The sequence below is a fragment of the Canis lupus genome, chromosome 21, assembly GCF_048164855.1.
Source record: "Canis lupus baileyi chromosome 21, mCanLup2.hap1, whole genome shotgun sequence".
Lineage (NCBI taxonomy): Eukaryota > Metazoa > Chordata > Mammalia > Carnivora > Canidae > Canis > Canis lupus.
In genome coordinates, this window is record NC_132858.1 from 21,743,950 (window position 1) to 21,759,185 (window position 15,236).

Genomic DNA, 15,236 nt, shown 5'->3' on the forward strand with positions numbered 1-15,236 from the left:
TAACAAGGTATTAAATAGTAAGAAAGTCTGTAATTACAAGTTAATAGGAGTGTGGTTTTTACCTTGAGAGGTATTCCTTAAAGATACAAGCTAGAAACTCAGGCTATGATAAAGTGAATTTGCTAATTACCATAAACAGTAGACAAGTCAGAAATTGAACTGTCCTATTGATTTTGAAAATTTCAGCATCTTATAAAGCTTATTATTTATTCAAAATATGTAAAAATGAGAAAGAATAGAATAATAGAGTAACTTCCATGTACTCGCTATACAGTTTCAGCAATTGGCAATTTATGGCCAATCTCATTTAACCTATACCCCCATGTGTTCCTTGCTCCCACCCCAACAAACTTCAGACATCCTATCACTTCATCTATGAAATTTCAGAATGCATGGCTAAAAAAATGACATTAAAAAAAATAACCACAATATCATCATTACATCCACACAAACCCACAATTCTTTAATACCATAAAATATGCAGTCAATATTCACATTTTCTGCTCTTAAATGACTTTGACAGTTTATTCAAATAGGGTCCCATTAAGGGTCATAAATTGCAGTTGGTTAACGCTCTTTGTAAGTCTATTAACCTATAGGATGTTCTTTTCACTGGTCCTCCTTCCCTCTCTGTCATCAAATAAACCTAACCCAGTCAGTTCTTTAGTTTCCCACAATCTGGATTGTGCTGATTGCAAGCCTGTACTATCTCTTATGTTCCTCTCGTATCCTGTATTTCTTTTGAACTAGTCATTTGCACTAAGATCTTCAACTTTTCATCCAAGGTTATGATTATTTTGGAACTGCACTATCAAGATATATTTGGTAAATAGACCAGCAATATACTACAATTTGAAACTTCATCCATACAATAATTAAAAGATTAAAAGGAAACAATTTTTCTACTTCGACTTTTTTTAAAAGATTTTATTTATCCATGAGAGACACAGAGCAAGAGAGAGGCAGAGATATAGGCAGAGGAAGAAGCAAGGAGCCCAATGTGGGACTTGATCCTGGATTAGTACCTGAGCTGAAGGCACACACAACCACTGAGCCATCCAGGCATCCCTACTTTGACTTTTAAAGAGAGGTAGGAAGGGCACTAGGCTGGTTTAGTCATTTGATGTGTGTGACTTGACCTCTGGGTTGTGCTTTTGAACCCTACGCTGGGTATAGAGATTACTTAAAAAGAAAAAATCTTAAAAGAGCGGCAGGGAGAATTCAAATGATGCGCCAATATGCTACTACGTCAATCTTATTTTCTAACATCTGATACCAACTAGTCTTTGAATAGAAGGTTGAGGACTCTGTATCTGTGATTCCTGTTCTCCTAATAAAGCAGGGAATAACTTTGTCAGGTTTCTTGGTTTTGGTTTTCATAGGTAAGGGAAGGCAGTTGTCTTTACTATGTGAAAAAGAGAAGATGGTTCGTGACTTAAGTGTTTAGGAAGTTTTCAGAAATTACTGAAAGCGTGATGAGACCACATTCGGGGCGTGGAGGTGGTTCTTGCCTGGCTGAACACTCAGATCACCTGTGAAATTTAACAGTTCTTCCCTCACATCACCCCTGGAGTCTCAGATGATCATTTTAGAACTCCTGCCCCCTAGGAGATTCTCAGGTGTAATCAGGGTTGAAAACGACTAATCCATCTAGAGACTGTACATGAGTGCAGAGCAACTGTGTGTACTATCTGACTTGCAACCTTTACTTTGCACATAATTGAATGATTATTTGGCAAACAAAACTAACACCACTTCTTCAGGGGAAGCCAGAACTAACCGCCTAGTTATTACATTCATGTCCCTAGAAGCAGTATCATTCTAATAGAATTATAATTTCACAGAAAACCTAGCAAGACCAGTTTACCTCAAACTTCCTAAGAAAGAATAGTTTTTGTTTTTTTAAGATTTGAGAAGAGAGAGAGTGAAAACAAGCAAGGGAGGGGACAGAGGAAAAGGGAGAAGCAGACTCCCTGCTAAGCAGTGAGCCCAATGCAGGGCTTGATTCCAAGACCCCAAGATCATGACCTGAGCCGAAGGCAGACACCCAACCAACCAAGCCACCCAGGCGTCCTACAAGAATAAAATTTTAAGAAAAATTGGCTCTATTTACTGCGAGCATGGTCAGAGTTTTAAGGTGTAGGTCGTGTGCTACCCTGAATGCTGTGGGCAACCATTCCGTATCCCTCGACTGTCAGCTGCTTGCTGTGTGCCCTCATTCACTCATCCATATCCCCTGGGGACCCATCCCCACTTATACACCTCGTGCCTAGGTGACCGTGAGCCTTGCCACCACCTTAGCTGAGTAGACCTGGGCTGAGCACTGATCCAAGGACAACTTCCCTATAGGCATAGGACTGATTTTACACAAAAGTCAGCTTTGCCAAGGAAATTCTATATAGAAAAAATAAAAAATAGGGATCCCTGGGTGGCACAGCGGTTTGGCGCCTGCCTTTGGCCCAGGGCGCGATCCTGGAGACCCGGGATCGAATCCCACGTCGGGCTCCCGGTACATGGGGCCTGCTTCTCCCTCTGCCTGTGTCTCTGCCTCTCTCTCTCTGTGTGTGACTATCATAAATAAATAAAAAAAATAATAAAAAATAAAAAATAGAAGGGAGTAACAACTAAGAAAATAGAGAAACCAGCCTGTGATTCAGAAGAGTGCAGGAGATCGCAGCAAGGAGCAGAGATGTGATGAGAACCATCCTGTGTGTCTTGGGGAGATGACAACAGTACTGATCTCTAGAACAGCTGCCAGCTTTCTCCTTCCCAACCCTACCTAGCCTTGCAGTGAACTCTATTTTGAGGTAATTTGAGTTTCCGGTACTTGCAGCCAAAAAAATTGTGTCAATAGGTTCTTAATATTTAAAGGAAACAGTTCCAGATCTATCAGAAGATAAGAAACCATTACAAGTGAAACCACTGGTTTTGATAGTGTAGCAATGTCACCTCCAGAAGTGAAAACTGTTTATATTATTCCCTACAAGAAGGTAGTGGACTCTCAGTAGGGATGGGGTGAGGGGAAGAGTGGATCTCTCTAGCGACGTGGTTCTTAACCGGCTGCACGTTGGAATCACCTAGAAAGCTTAGTTTTTCCCTGGCATCACCCCCAGAGTTTCAGATAATCGTTTTAGAATACTCCCCTACCCCCAGAGGATTTTAGGGTGTAGTCAGGGTTGAGAACCACTCATCTAGAGACTCTTTGGTATATTAGTCTGGACTCAGAAGTGAAAACTGAGTATTTTCTTTGGTGAATCTTTATTCCAGTTGAGTATCTTAAGGCTTTTGGCTTTTTTTTTTTTTTTCCCCTCTCCTAAAGTGAATCCTCATCTGAGGACTTTCATGTGCGTACGTAAGAAAAAAAAAAAAAAACCTCATGTGGCAGTTGATGAAAGGTTGGAGGGTGTTGTATTGCACTAAGCTTTCAAGACTCCAGGAGTACCTGCCCACGTGTGATCTATTCAGCAGTGTCTGAGAGCACTAATTTCACTAAATCTTGCTTTTCTAGTTAAATTTAACAAGTTTTATAGGCTATGGGTAGACTTATTACCATCATTTTGCTTAATTAAGGCATACGTGACTTATGCTCAGTCTTGCAGCATTTTTTCAATTGAACAGTTAAGAATCACAAGCTTTCAACCATTAGAAACGACAGATACCCACCATTTGCTTCAGGTGGATGGAACTGGAGGGTGTTATGCTGAGTGAAGTCAGTCAATTGGAGAAGGACAAACATTATATGTTCATTAATTCAGGGAGTATAAGACATAGTGAAAGGGAATAAAGGGTAAAGGAGAGAAAATGAGTGGAAAACATCAGTGAGGGGCAGCCCGGGTGGCTCAGCCGTTTAGCGCCACATTCGGCCCAGGGTGTGATCCTGGAGACCCCAGATCGAGTCCCACATCCGGCTCCATGTATGGAGCCTGCTTCTCCCTCTGCCTGTGTCTCTGCCCCTCTTCTGTGTCTCTCATGAATAAAGAAAATCTTAAAAAAAAAAAAGAAAAGAAAAGAATCAGTGAGGGTGACAGAACATGAGAGACTCCTAACTCTGGGAAGCGAACAAGGGGTAGTGGAAGGGAGGTTGGAGGGGGGGTTGTGGTGACTGAGGGGGGCACTTGACGAGATGAGCACTGGGGGTTATGCTATATGTTGGCATATCAAACTCCACTAAAAAGTCATATAAAATAAATAAAAGTAAGAATTTTTACAAATGACAAAAAAAAAAAAACCCACATAGCTTTTATTTTTTTAAGATTAGCTATAGGGATCCCTGGGTGGCTCAGTGGTTTAGTGCTTGCATTTGGCCCAGGGTGTGATCCTGGAGACCCAGGATCGAGTCCCACGTCGGGCTCCCTGCATGGAACCTGCTTCTCTCTCTGTGTGTCTTTCATGAATAAATAAATAAAATCTTAAAAAAAAAAAAAAAAAAAGCTTAGGTACAAAAACTGTTCCTATTCACGTAGTTCGCGATCGAACTGCTAAAAAAGGTGAGAAAAGCCCCTTTTTTTTGTTTTTTGTTTTTTTGGAGCAGCCTCCAGTCCAGCGCTGAGATAATCGCGGCCCCCAGTAACTGTGACGGAGGGAGCCGAGGCTCCGGAACCCGCCTGGCTCGGCACCGCGGCTTCCCTTCCAGAACTCCCAGGTCCTAAAATGCCTGCAAGCGCGCACGCCTTACCGACACCAGGCTGGACCGTCACCGGAGCCCTTCGTCCCCTCGCCCCGCGTCTCTGCGGGGCTGAAGTCTCGCTCTTTCTGTCGACAAAGTGTGGCAGCCACTTAGATAGAAGCGATGACCTCCCCCGCCCCGCCCCCCGACAGTGACTCTGTGCCACTGAAGGGAGCCTCGGCTACCTGGTTTTTTTTTCCAAACTGAGGGAATAGTAAACAACGTGCAGCTACGGAAACCCGACGACGGTACTACCGAAGCCTGAAGACCCGAGCGGGGGAGGCTCTGAACGAGCTCACGGATTCGCGGCCGGTCTCCTTCTTTCCCTTGACGGAGTCCGCGCAGCCTCTACCACGTGCTCCGCTCCCGCCTCACACTCCAGCGGCGCCCACCCTTCCGTACGGAAACATGGCGCCGCCCAGCACGGGGCGGGCGCCGCCCGGCTCGGAGCCACCCTCCCACTGAGCCCCGCCGGCCGACTCCGAGTCTCCGTACGGAAACATGGCGTCTCCCGGCTCGAGCCCCCGCCCGCTGAGCGCCCTCGGCCCGCACGGGACCGCGCCCCCCCCACCCCCCGCCTTTCCGTACGGAAACATGGCGCCGCCCTACGAGGGGCGGGGGCCTCCCGGCTAGAGGGCTGCGTCCTCCTCGGCGACGCTGGAGGGGCGACCGCGCTGGCCGCTGCCCACCGGAGCCGGGCTGGGAGGACGGCCCGCAGCGCGCCGGGGGATGCGGCCTCAGAAGGGCGGAGGCTGAAGCATCCCGTGCTCGCCGCGCGTCGCTCCGCGCCTCCGCCTCGCTCCGGCCCGAGCTGCAGGAGGGAGAACGCCGACTCCGCGGCAGGTGAGGGACGCGCACGGAGGCCGGCAGCCCCGCGGGGCCCGCACGGGAGGCGCCAGGTGCGAGTCACAGGCATTTCTTCGGCTCCTCCGGGCAGGTCGGGTCCCGCGCGGTCGGGTGGAGGAGGGAGAGGCAGGGGCCGCGGCGGGTGGCGGCGTAGGGCGGCCTTTGTCCCTCCCCTCGGGGCCGCCCCGCCGCCCGCCGCCGCCCGCACGGTTGTTTACATCGGAGCCCGGGGGCGAGGGGCGCCGGCTGCGGGAGGGAGCGGGCCGGGCGTCGGCGGACCGAGCGCCTTGCCTTTGCTGACAGACCCTTCCTGTGAGGAGTCTGTGGCGGCGGCGCGCGCGACGACCTCCCCTCGGGCCCCTTGTCGGGCGGAGCAGGAGCTGCTGGAATGAAGGAGCAGCTGAGAGCCGCGCCCCCGGCAGCCCTGTCGCGGCCGCCGCGGTGCGCGCCCGTCGTCCCGACCACCCCCCCCCCCCCCATCCAAGGAGTAGGTCGCTGCGTTTGGTTGGCAGATGAGGAAACTGAAGTTCCACAGCGAGGGAAGGGTCCGAATTGGAACCCGGGTCCGCCTGAGGCCAACGCCCACGCTTCCCTCCACACGCGCCGACCTCGCGGGGAGGACACAGCTGTCAACAGATACTCAGTGGGCGTCTGGAAGGCAGGCTTACCACGGACGCAGCATGTGTGGGAAATACGGTTGGTGGGAACGGAGAAGTCAAAAATCTAGGTGAAGAGTTGTGTGGGGGTTTTTTCGTTTTTTTTTTTTTCTTTCTTTTTTTATTGGAGTTCAATTTGCCAACATGTAGCATAACACCCAGTGCTCATCCCATCAAGCGCCCCCCTCAGTGCCTGTCACCCAGTCACCCCCACCTCCCCGCCCGCCTCCCTTTCCACCACCCCTTGTTCGTTTCCCAGAGTTAGGAGTCTCTCATGTTCTGTCTCCCTCCCTGATATTTCCCACTCATTTTTTTCTCCTTTCGCCTTTATTCCCTTTCACTATTTTTTATATTCCCCAAATGAATGAGACCATATAATGTTTCACCTTCTCCGATTGACTTACTTCACTCAGCATAATACCCTCCCGTTCCATCCACGTCGAAGCAAATGGTGGGTATTTGTCGTTTCTCATGGCTGAGGAATATTCCATTGTATACGTAAACCACATCTTCTTCATCCATTCATCTTTTGATGGACACTGAGGCTCCTTCCACAGTGTGGTTATTGTGGACATTGCTGCTACAAACATCGGGGTGCAGGTGTCCCGGCATTTCAGTGCATCTGTATCTTTGGGGTAAATCCCCAGCAGTGCAATGGCTGGGTCTAGGGCAGATCTATTGTTAACTCTTTAAGGAACCTCCACACAGTTTTCCTTTTTTCAGTTTTTGTTTTTTAAATAAAACTAGCCATTTCACAGGCTCTCCCCAACCCATCTTTCCCTCTTCAGCGTGGGCCACTTGTTCTCATCTTCCTGTGCCTTCACGTGTGCCCTCTGAGTAAAATGCCCCCCTTTTCTTTTCTTTTTTTTTTTTTTTAAAGATTTTATTTATTAATGGAGACACAGGCAGAGGGAGAAGCAGGCTCTGTGCAGGGAGCCCAATGTGGGACTCGATCCAGGGTCTCCAGGATTACACTCTGGGCTGAAGGCAGGCGCCAAGCCGCTGAGCCACCCAGGCGTCCCAATGTCCCCCTTCTCACCTCCTCTTTCACTCTAGACACTTATTAATTGGGTGAAATCCTGCTATTTTTATTTTTTTATTTTTAAAGATTTTATTTATTTGTGAGAGACGCAGGCAGGGGGAGAAGCAGGCTCCATTTAGGGAGCTTGATGTGGGACTGGATCCCGGGTCTCCAGAATCACGCCCGGAGCCCAAAGCAGATGCTCAACCGCTGAGCCACCCAGGTGTCCCATAAATCCTGCTTGTTTTAAAAGAACTCAAATGTCACCTTTTCTGGAAAGCTTATCCCAACCTCCTTCCAGGCAGAATTCATTTCTCCCTGTGCTGTGCTCTCTTACTGGTTTTATCATGTCACCAAGGCTTAAGTTTCACTGTTTCCTTGTGAGTGTGTTTCCCTTTCCAGACCTATTTTTTTTAAAAGGTTATTTATTTATTCGAGAGAGAGAGAGAGAGAGAGAGAGAGAGCACGTGCGCACACGAGAGAGCATGAGCAGGGGGAGGGGCAGAGGGAGAAGCAGACTCCCCACTGAGCAGGGAGCCCTGGGTGTGGCTGGGTCCCACGACCCTGAGATCATGACCTGAACCCAAGGCAGACACTTAACTGACTGAGCCACCCAAGCATCCCTCTCCAAACCTACTTAAATAAGTATATATATTAAAAAACAAACAAACAAAAAAAAGTATATATATTGAATCAGATCTAAGGCAATGATGCATGCCAAATGTGCAGTAACTGGCCCTACGAGAGTTCAGAGAAAGGTGCACACACTGTGGGAAAGGTGTCCTGGGAGGAATAAGACCTGAGCTGCACCTTAAAAGGATGGGGTTAGTTTACTAAACTGAGTGTTAGAGACCAGGAAAGCATGCCTTCCTCCTCACTGTGCAGTAAGAGTTACTTCATCCTTTCTGAGCTCATTCTCAGCATGTGAAAGATAAAATTAGAAGTGTGTGTGTGTGTGTGTGTGTGTGTGTGTGTGTGTGTGTGTGTTTGTCCTTTCTCATAGAATATGCTGGTAGTGTTATCTTTTGGATCTTGGAGCATATCCAGAGCCTAATAGGATTTAAGACAGAGGAGATGGGTGTCTGGAGTGGGATATTGGAAGGTAAGGGGGAACTGCAATAAAGCAACCCTCATATTAATAATACAGGCCTGGGAAAAAAAATACAGGCCTGAAAATGTCAATTCCAGTAACTTCATTCTATTTAATGGAGGGATCTGAAATTTCAGATAATTAAATCAAGTGATTCTTCTCTAATGTGCAAGAGAGCCTGCCAGACCTTTTGAAAGCAGTCAACATTTCTTTTGATCCCTGCATTGCCCTCCAGGTGTACAATAAAGGCTAATTAGTGTTTATGAAAATGGTTTGTGATCTCCAAGTGCTGATGGTACAAATACTAATTATTTGCAGAATTATGAATGCAGAAACGTGTCTAGCTTCTCTCTTAATTAGAAATACCTTAGGAAGAGAGAACTCTAGGAAAGAACTGGGGGGGGGGGGGTTGGTGAGGAAAACTTGACAAAAACTTTTACAGTAAAAAGAGGATACTATTTCAGGCCTTTTTTAACTGGCCCAAACCGATGTATTAAGTATTATTCTTGTTCTAACCAGCAACTTAAAAAAATTAAAACCCCACCCCAACCGGTACATTGTGGTTGTCTGCAGCTTCCTCCTTACCATCTTTTCCTGCTGACTGGCAAGAAGTTAATAAAAATATTTGCCCCACACATTCTTACGTGCTTTGTAAGATTCCGCCTTGTGTCATCCCTCGATTTCTTATCCAGAATCAGAGAACCAGCTCCTCAGTCCAGTGTATTCAATTGGAAGCCCAAGTTAAAAGCATGATTTTCAGAGACTTTGCCTATCAGCTCTCAGGAATGAAAGTAAAAAATTGAAGAATCACTCTTTGATTAAAATAGAAGCAGGCAGTTGATAGTATTATCTTCCAACAATGTAAGGTCCTGTTTTCTTTTGACGTGGTACTTAAAAGTGAGACAAAAATACTCAAACTTGTTACTCTGTATCTGAAGTACAGGTCCATAGATTTGATACATTACAAGCATAGTTTTACAAATAATCTGTTAAATCACTGAGGTAGAGTATGATAGCTGGATAAGGTCTCTGCAAGCCGATTCATTTTTACAGGTGAGAAAATTGAAACCCAAAGAGAATAACTGATTTGCCCAGAGTCACACTGCTAGTTAGTGACAGAGCTAGAACGTGTGGTTCACTTTGTCTTTCTTTCCTAGGGAAGTGAATAAACTTAATTGAGAATGTCTGAAAACCCTGACAAGCCCAATATAAATGAAGCAGGAAAATCAAAATCGAATGGTTCTGAGCAAGACCTTGAAGATGCTGTGGAAGGTTCTGATGAAGCTTTACAGAAAACAAAGTCGGGCTCTCCCAGCACCCGAAGAGTGCAAAGACCTCACTGTAAGCAGATTTGACTTTGGTTAGAAGCAATATTACTGTTTTCAGATGATGTTTTGATTAGGCTTCCTTGTGGCCCTGAGCAGGGTTCTAATACTGTGATATCATTGCCAATAACTGGCATTTAAGAATAGCAAGTTTCTCCGCTGGCAGCCTAGTCATTTGTGGGTTTTCAATTGCTTGAGAAATTAAAATTTCAGGATAATGTCCAGAATATTCCTGTCTTCCTGCAGTCTCCATAATATTCCACTTTCTCTGAAGTGCTCTGAGAAAGAGGGTGGAGTGCAAATTGTAGCTTTAATTTAAAAAGCATCTGAAAAGTCTGAGGCAGGTTCCAGCCAGGACTGTGCTTGTGCAGGTTAAAAAAGAAATAGGTTTTGAATGTGAGTGAGGTCACCACACCCTAACTTCACTGCCTGGGGGCTTAGTTCCCACGAAGTTGAGGGGATTCAGCTTGCTGAGTGTGTGGTGAAGTCATTTCAGATCCCTGGCAGGGAACAGGCTCGCGGATGAAAGGGTGGTAGTTTCCGCAAGTATTCCCAGCAGTCGCCCCAACTCATGTCTTTTATTAAGAATACTTAAGCTTTTTGAAGTGAGTCCAAAAATGAAAGTTTTAAGAGGAAGTGTCATAGTCTAAGAATGTCAGTGCTGATGTTATCTCTTTAAAGTGTAGATGATCAGTAGTTCTTCATATTTGAAAGAAGCATGAACATTTTTGGGTTTGAGGTATGTTTCTTTTAAAATGATTAAAGCCCTTCCCAGGTAATTTATTAGTCCGCACAGTATTCTTTTCTTTTTTCTTTTCAGTGAAGGAAGCTTTACACCCAATGTGGGGCTTGAACTCACGACTCTGAGAGCAAGAGTTGCATGCTCTACTGACTGAGCCAGCCAGGCACCCCTCAACATAGTATTCTTTTTTGATTGTTTGTTTAAGATTTTATTTATTTGAGGGCAGCCCTGGTGGCTCAGCGGTTTAGCGCCACCTTCAGCCCAGGGTATGGTCCTGGAGACCCAGGGTCGAGTCCCACGTCGGGCTCCCTGCATGGAGCCTGCTTCTCCCTCTGCCTGTGTCTCTGCCTCTCTCTCTCTCTCTCTCTGCATCTCTCATGAATAAATAGATAAAATCTTAAAAAAAAAAGATTTTATTTGAGAGAGAAAGAGAGAGAGCATGAGCTGGGGGAGGGGTAGAAGGAGAGGGAGAAGCAGACTGCCCACTGAGCAGGCAGCCCAACATAGGGCTCAATCCCAGGACCATAAGATCATGACATGAGCCGAAGGCAGACACTTAACTGACTGAGCCACCCAGGTGCCCCTCAACATAGTATTCTTACAGCAAACATTATGGACCCCATCTTATAATGGTTTAGTATCACATAGATTTTGATAGGTATACTGGTAGGTTCAGGGAAACATGCTGTTAATAACAGTCTATCATGCATGTGTTAGGCCTTACAGAAAAAAAATTATTTTTGGAAAAAAAAGGCAGGCTCTCCCAGCAAGCAAAGTGTACAAAGACCTCACTGTAAGCAAATATGACCTTGGTCATATTGGTCTCCAATATGTATAGCTAGACTTCTGCTGTCTCATTTTTATTTATTTATTTTTTACTTTTTATTTCTTAAGATTTTATTTTTACCTCATCGTTATACCCAACATGGGACTTGAACTTACAACTATGAGATTAAGAGTCACATATTCTAATGACTGAGCCAGCCAGGTGCCCTGTTTTCTTATTTTTAAAATGAGGAAAATACACTTATCTCTTAGGATGATTGTAAAGATTAAATGAATTCATATGAAGCATTTAGAATAGTGCTTGGCACCTAATAAATGCTTGATAAATATTAGTTGTTAATACTACTGGCTTGTCATCTGTTGCATTTAAAGATACCAGGACTGATTGCTATAATTTGGATGTATAGTAATGGTTTTATTCTTTACAGTTTCTGATAAAGGAGGACCTTTGGTTTAGATCTTTAGTCATTCTTTGATTGATGGCTTTGCCTTTGGCATCCTGTCTGTCTAATGGCATGACTCCAAATTAATGTCAAGCCAACACTAGGCTACATTATCTGAGATTGTATACAGTTATGCCTTTAAGCAAGAGTCCTTATCCTGGGACCTTGATCGAGTTGATAGGGGGTCATAGGAACAGCCAGAAAAGTATATCAAAATTTGTGTGCATATGCATTTTTTAGGAAGAAAATCATGGAGGATTTCATTAAATTCTCACAGAAGCCTATACCAAAACAAGATATAAAATCAGTGCCCTAAAATATTCCTCTGGCTTCCTTGCTCTTTCTCCTTATCATAATAGGTAGGCATAGGGCTGTGGGCCTCTGTGGTAAAGCTCAGACCCCATAGTCTGGGGGCCACATCAGGAAGCATCACTGATCACACATAGAGCATAAATTAAGAATTTATAAAATAAGAAACTGTTTGCGGACATTTGAGTTTATAGTAACTCTAAAATCACTTCTGGAATTCTACGAATTAAAATGTAACGAGCAAAAAGATAACCTTTAGTCTTGAAAATTATAATAGAGTAATATTTTAAGGATAGAATTGCTATTGGCAACTGTGATCATGGGATTTATAAAATAAATATATTTAGTGTTTGTCCAGTTTCTGGCGAAGAGCTCCTTTGGAATCTCCTAAGTGATGAGCTCTAGAAAGGAGTCTTTTGTTATGTTAACGAGTGACTTTTGGAGAGCACCCAGGTAACCAAAGGAGGGGGACTGGTTGCCAGGGGACCAAGTCATGTGATCAAAGTCCCATTCTCCAACCTCCAGAGTGGTGAGAGGGGGCTGGAAGATGAATCAATTGCCTGTGGCCAGTGACTTTTTTTTTTTTTTTTTAAGATTTATTTGAGATCCAGAGAGAGAATGAGAGCATGGGAGGGTACATGCGAGCACATGAACACAAGCACACACAGAGGCACACAGTGGGGAGAGGCAAAGAGAGAATCCTTAAGCAGACTCCCCAGGAACCATGGAGCTTGATCCCAAGACCCTTAGATCATGACCTGAGCTGAAATCAAGATTTGGCTGCTTAACCAACTGAGACAGCCAATGGCCAGTGATTTAATCAATCGTGCCTATATAATGAAGCCTCCATTAAAAACCCAAAAGGACTGTGTTGGGAGAGCTTCTGGGTTGGTGAACACGTGGTGGTACTGGGAGGGTGGCATGCTCAGAACATGGAAGCTACATGCCCTTTCCCCATACCTTGCCCTACACATCTCTTAATCTGGCTGCTCCTGAGTTTATTTCCTTTTATACTGAACCATGAATGTGGTTAAGTCAGTGTTTCTCTGAGTTTTGTGAGCTGCTATAGTAAATTAACAGAACCTGAGGAGGGAGTCATTGGAACCTCAGATCTATAACACGGGTGACCATGTGGACTTGCAATGGGGGCAAGTACCCCGCTATCTCCTAACCTATGGGATCTGACACTGCCTGCAGGTAGATAGTGTCAAAATGGAATTAGATTGTAGGACACTCAACTGCTGTCTGACAACTGCGTGGTGGTATGAGAGGAAAAACACCTCACCTTGCCCCCCACCAAATACACATTGCAGTTTGGGGGCAGAACCTTTAGTAAGTGATACAAAATATTGAAAAAGAAAAAATGGCTGGCTTGTGAGAACTGGTTGACACTAATCTGTGGTGGTGACTTGATTCCAAAAGATGATCTGTTCTTTAAACATTGAGATCCTCAGGGTAAGGATCAATCAACTGTAACTTAATGTCTCCTCTGAGATTCTCTACTTCTATATGCTTCTCTGCTCACAAAGCACCTTCTGTTCTGGTGTTTAATCACCTGTTGACCAGTAAATAAAAGATGCTGTATTTTGATGAAAAAAAGAACTGTTTTCCAGTTAATATCTTCCATTTAGCATTTTGGTTTATTAAATCAGGTCTTTGTGAGTTTAATTAGTAGGTCTTGGTCATCCTTAGATAAATGGATGACACTGAGTTCTTACATTTTTTTATTTTATTTTATTTTATTTTATTTTATTTTATTTTATTTTATTATTTTTTTCTTACATTTTTTTAAAGGTTTTATTTTATTTTTTAAAGATTTGCTTATTTTAGAAAGAGTGTACCCATGTGTGGCAGGAGAGATGGAAGCAGAGGCAGAGGGAGAGAGGGTCTCAAGCAGACTCCATGCTGAGCACAGAGCCCAACTCGGGATTCAGTCTCACAACCCGGAGATCACGACCTGAGCCAAAACCAAGAGTCACGTGCTCAACCGACTGTGCCACCCAGGTGCCCCTTTATTTTTAAGTAATCCCTACATCCAACATGGGGCTCAAATTTAACCCTAAGATAAGTATTGCATGCTGTACTAACTTAGCCAGCCAGCCAGGCGCCCCTGTGAATTTAATTAGTAGATCCCAGACATCCTTAGATAAATGGTAACACTAAATTCTTACATTTTTTTAAGTTTATTTATTTATTTAAGTAATCTCCACATCTATCATGGGAACTCACAACCCCGAGAACAAGAGTCATAACACTGTTATGACTGAGCCAGCCAGGCGCCCCCCTAAGTTCTTACATTTGTAAAGGTCATGACTAAACTTTGACTGAACAGAGACACCATAATTCAATCAGTCAATATTTATTAAGTGCATATTGTGTGTCAGGAATCTAGCAGGGAGCCAGGCCCACAGTGATCTCTTTGCTCCTGGAGCTTGTGGTCTAGTGAGGAAGACAAAATAACAAGCAGTTGCTACACAGTGCAGTAAGTTCTGTGGATAAACTTTACCCTTGCTGCACTATACTCACTCTATAGTAGTTTGGGGGTGACATTTGCCATTTGAGAATTCTCAAACACAAAATAATCCCACTTACAACCCTGTAATTAGTATGCAGTGAACAATTCCTGTGTGTGTAGATTTGTAATGTATCTTGATCATATTTTAGAATTGTAGCTTTTATCTTTTTGGATCAGGTATCCTTCATTAATGAGTTTGATTTTAAGTAGTTGCTAAGTTGGACAGCTCCTGTAAACTGGTGTCTGATGTTCCGTCCAGTTCCCAGCACTTGTTACAAACTGTTTTGTCTCAAGTATGCACAAAACCCTGAGAACACACTTGTGTATAATTTGGAAGATTCTCCTCTTTCATAGAATGTTTCTTCAGTTGTCTTCTTTTTTGCATATTAGGAAATAATGGCTCTGGAAGATTTAAAGACTTAGGGGCAAAGGGAGATGGAGAGAGAATCCCAAGCTGACTCAATGCTGAGTGCAGGTTTTGATGCCATAGCCCTGAGATCACAACCGGACCTAAAACCGAGAGACAGACACTTAACTTTCTGAACTACCTAGGTGCCCCTGGCCCTGGAAAATTTAAATGATTCTCGTTCAAGGTCACATCAAGAGTCTAGAAGGAGCTGGACTTCTTCCTGACTTGCTCTGTCCATTGTTTCATGACTAAGTGACATGCAAACAGTGTTTGTCATTACCCAGATGCCCCAAATTATTGAAAAATGGTAAATTTACTGTGAAAACTTGGTGTGTTTCTGTTAATTTCATAAATTTAAGATGATTAGACATTTGAAGATTTTTGCAAAACCAGAGTTAAAACAAAGCTTGGAAGCCCTGGTGACTATC

General features: G+C 44.4%; 1 protein-coding gene and 1 long non-coding RNA gene across 8 annotated transcripts in view; one reads left to right on the forward strand and one right to left on the reverse strand.

Annotated features, from left to right (window-relative positions):
• The window catches only part of LOC140612857 (uncharacterized), a 36,246-nt gene extending 30,649 nt beyond the window's left edge, over nt 1–5,597 (reverse strand). For 3 of the 4 annotated variants that reach the window (XR_012013963.1, XR_012013965.1, XR_012013967.1), the window contains exons 1-2: nt 4,852–5,597; nt 4,676–4,775 (exon numbers count right to left, since the gene is read on the reverse strand). This is a non-coding gene — a long non-coding RNA (uncharacterized lncRNA). Of the gene's footprint in view, nt 1–3,993; nt 4,409–4,675; nt 4,776–4,851 lie in introns of those variants that run through there. The other variant, XR_012013966.1, reaches the window with a different exon arrangement.
• Nucleotides 5,248–15,236, forward strand: part of TCP11L1 (t-complex 11 like 1) — a 38,744-nt gene continuing 28,755 nt past the window's right edge. The window contains exons 1-2 of one of the 4 annotated variants that reach the window (XM_072791062.1): nt 5,248–5,509; nt 9,437–9,620. In XM_072791062.1, the coding sequence (XP_072647163.1) occupies nt 9,461–9,620 (160 nt within the window). In that variant the 5' untranslated portion in view covers nt 5,248–5,509; nt 9,437–9,460. Of the gene's footprint in view, nt 5,566–5,586; nt 5,604–6,046; nt 6,240–9,436; nt 9,621–15,236 lie in introns of those variants that run through there. The other 3 variants (XM_072791064.1, XM_072791065.1, XM_072791063.1) reach the window with 3 other exon arrangements.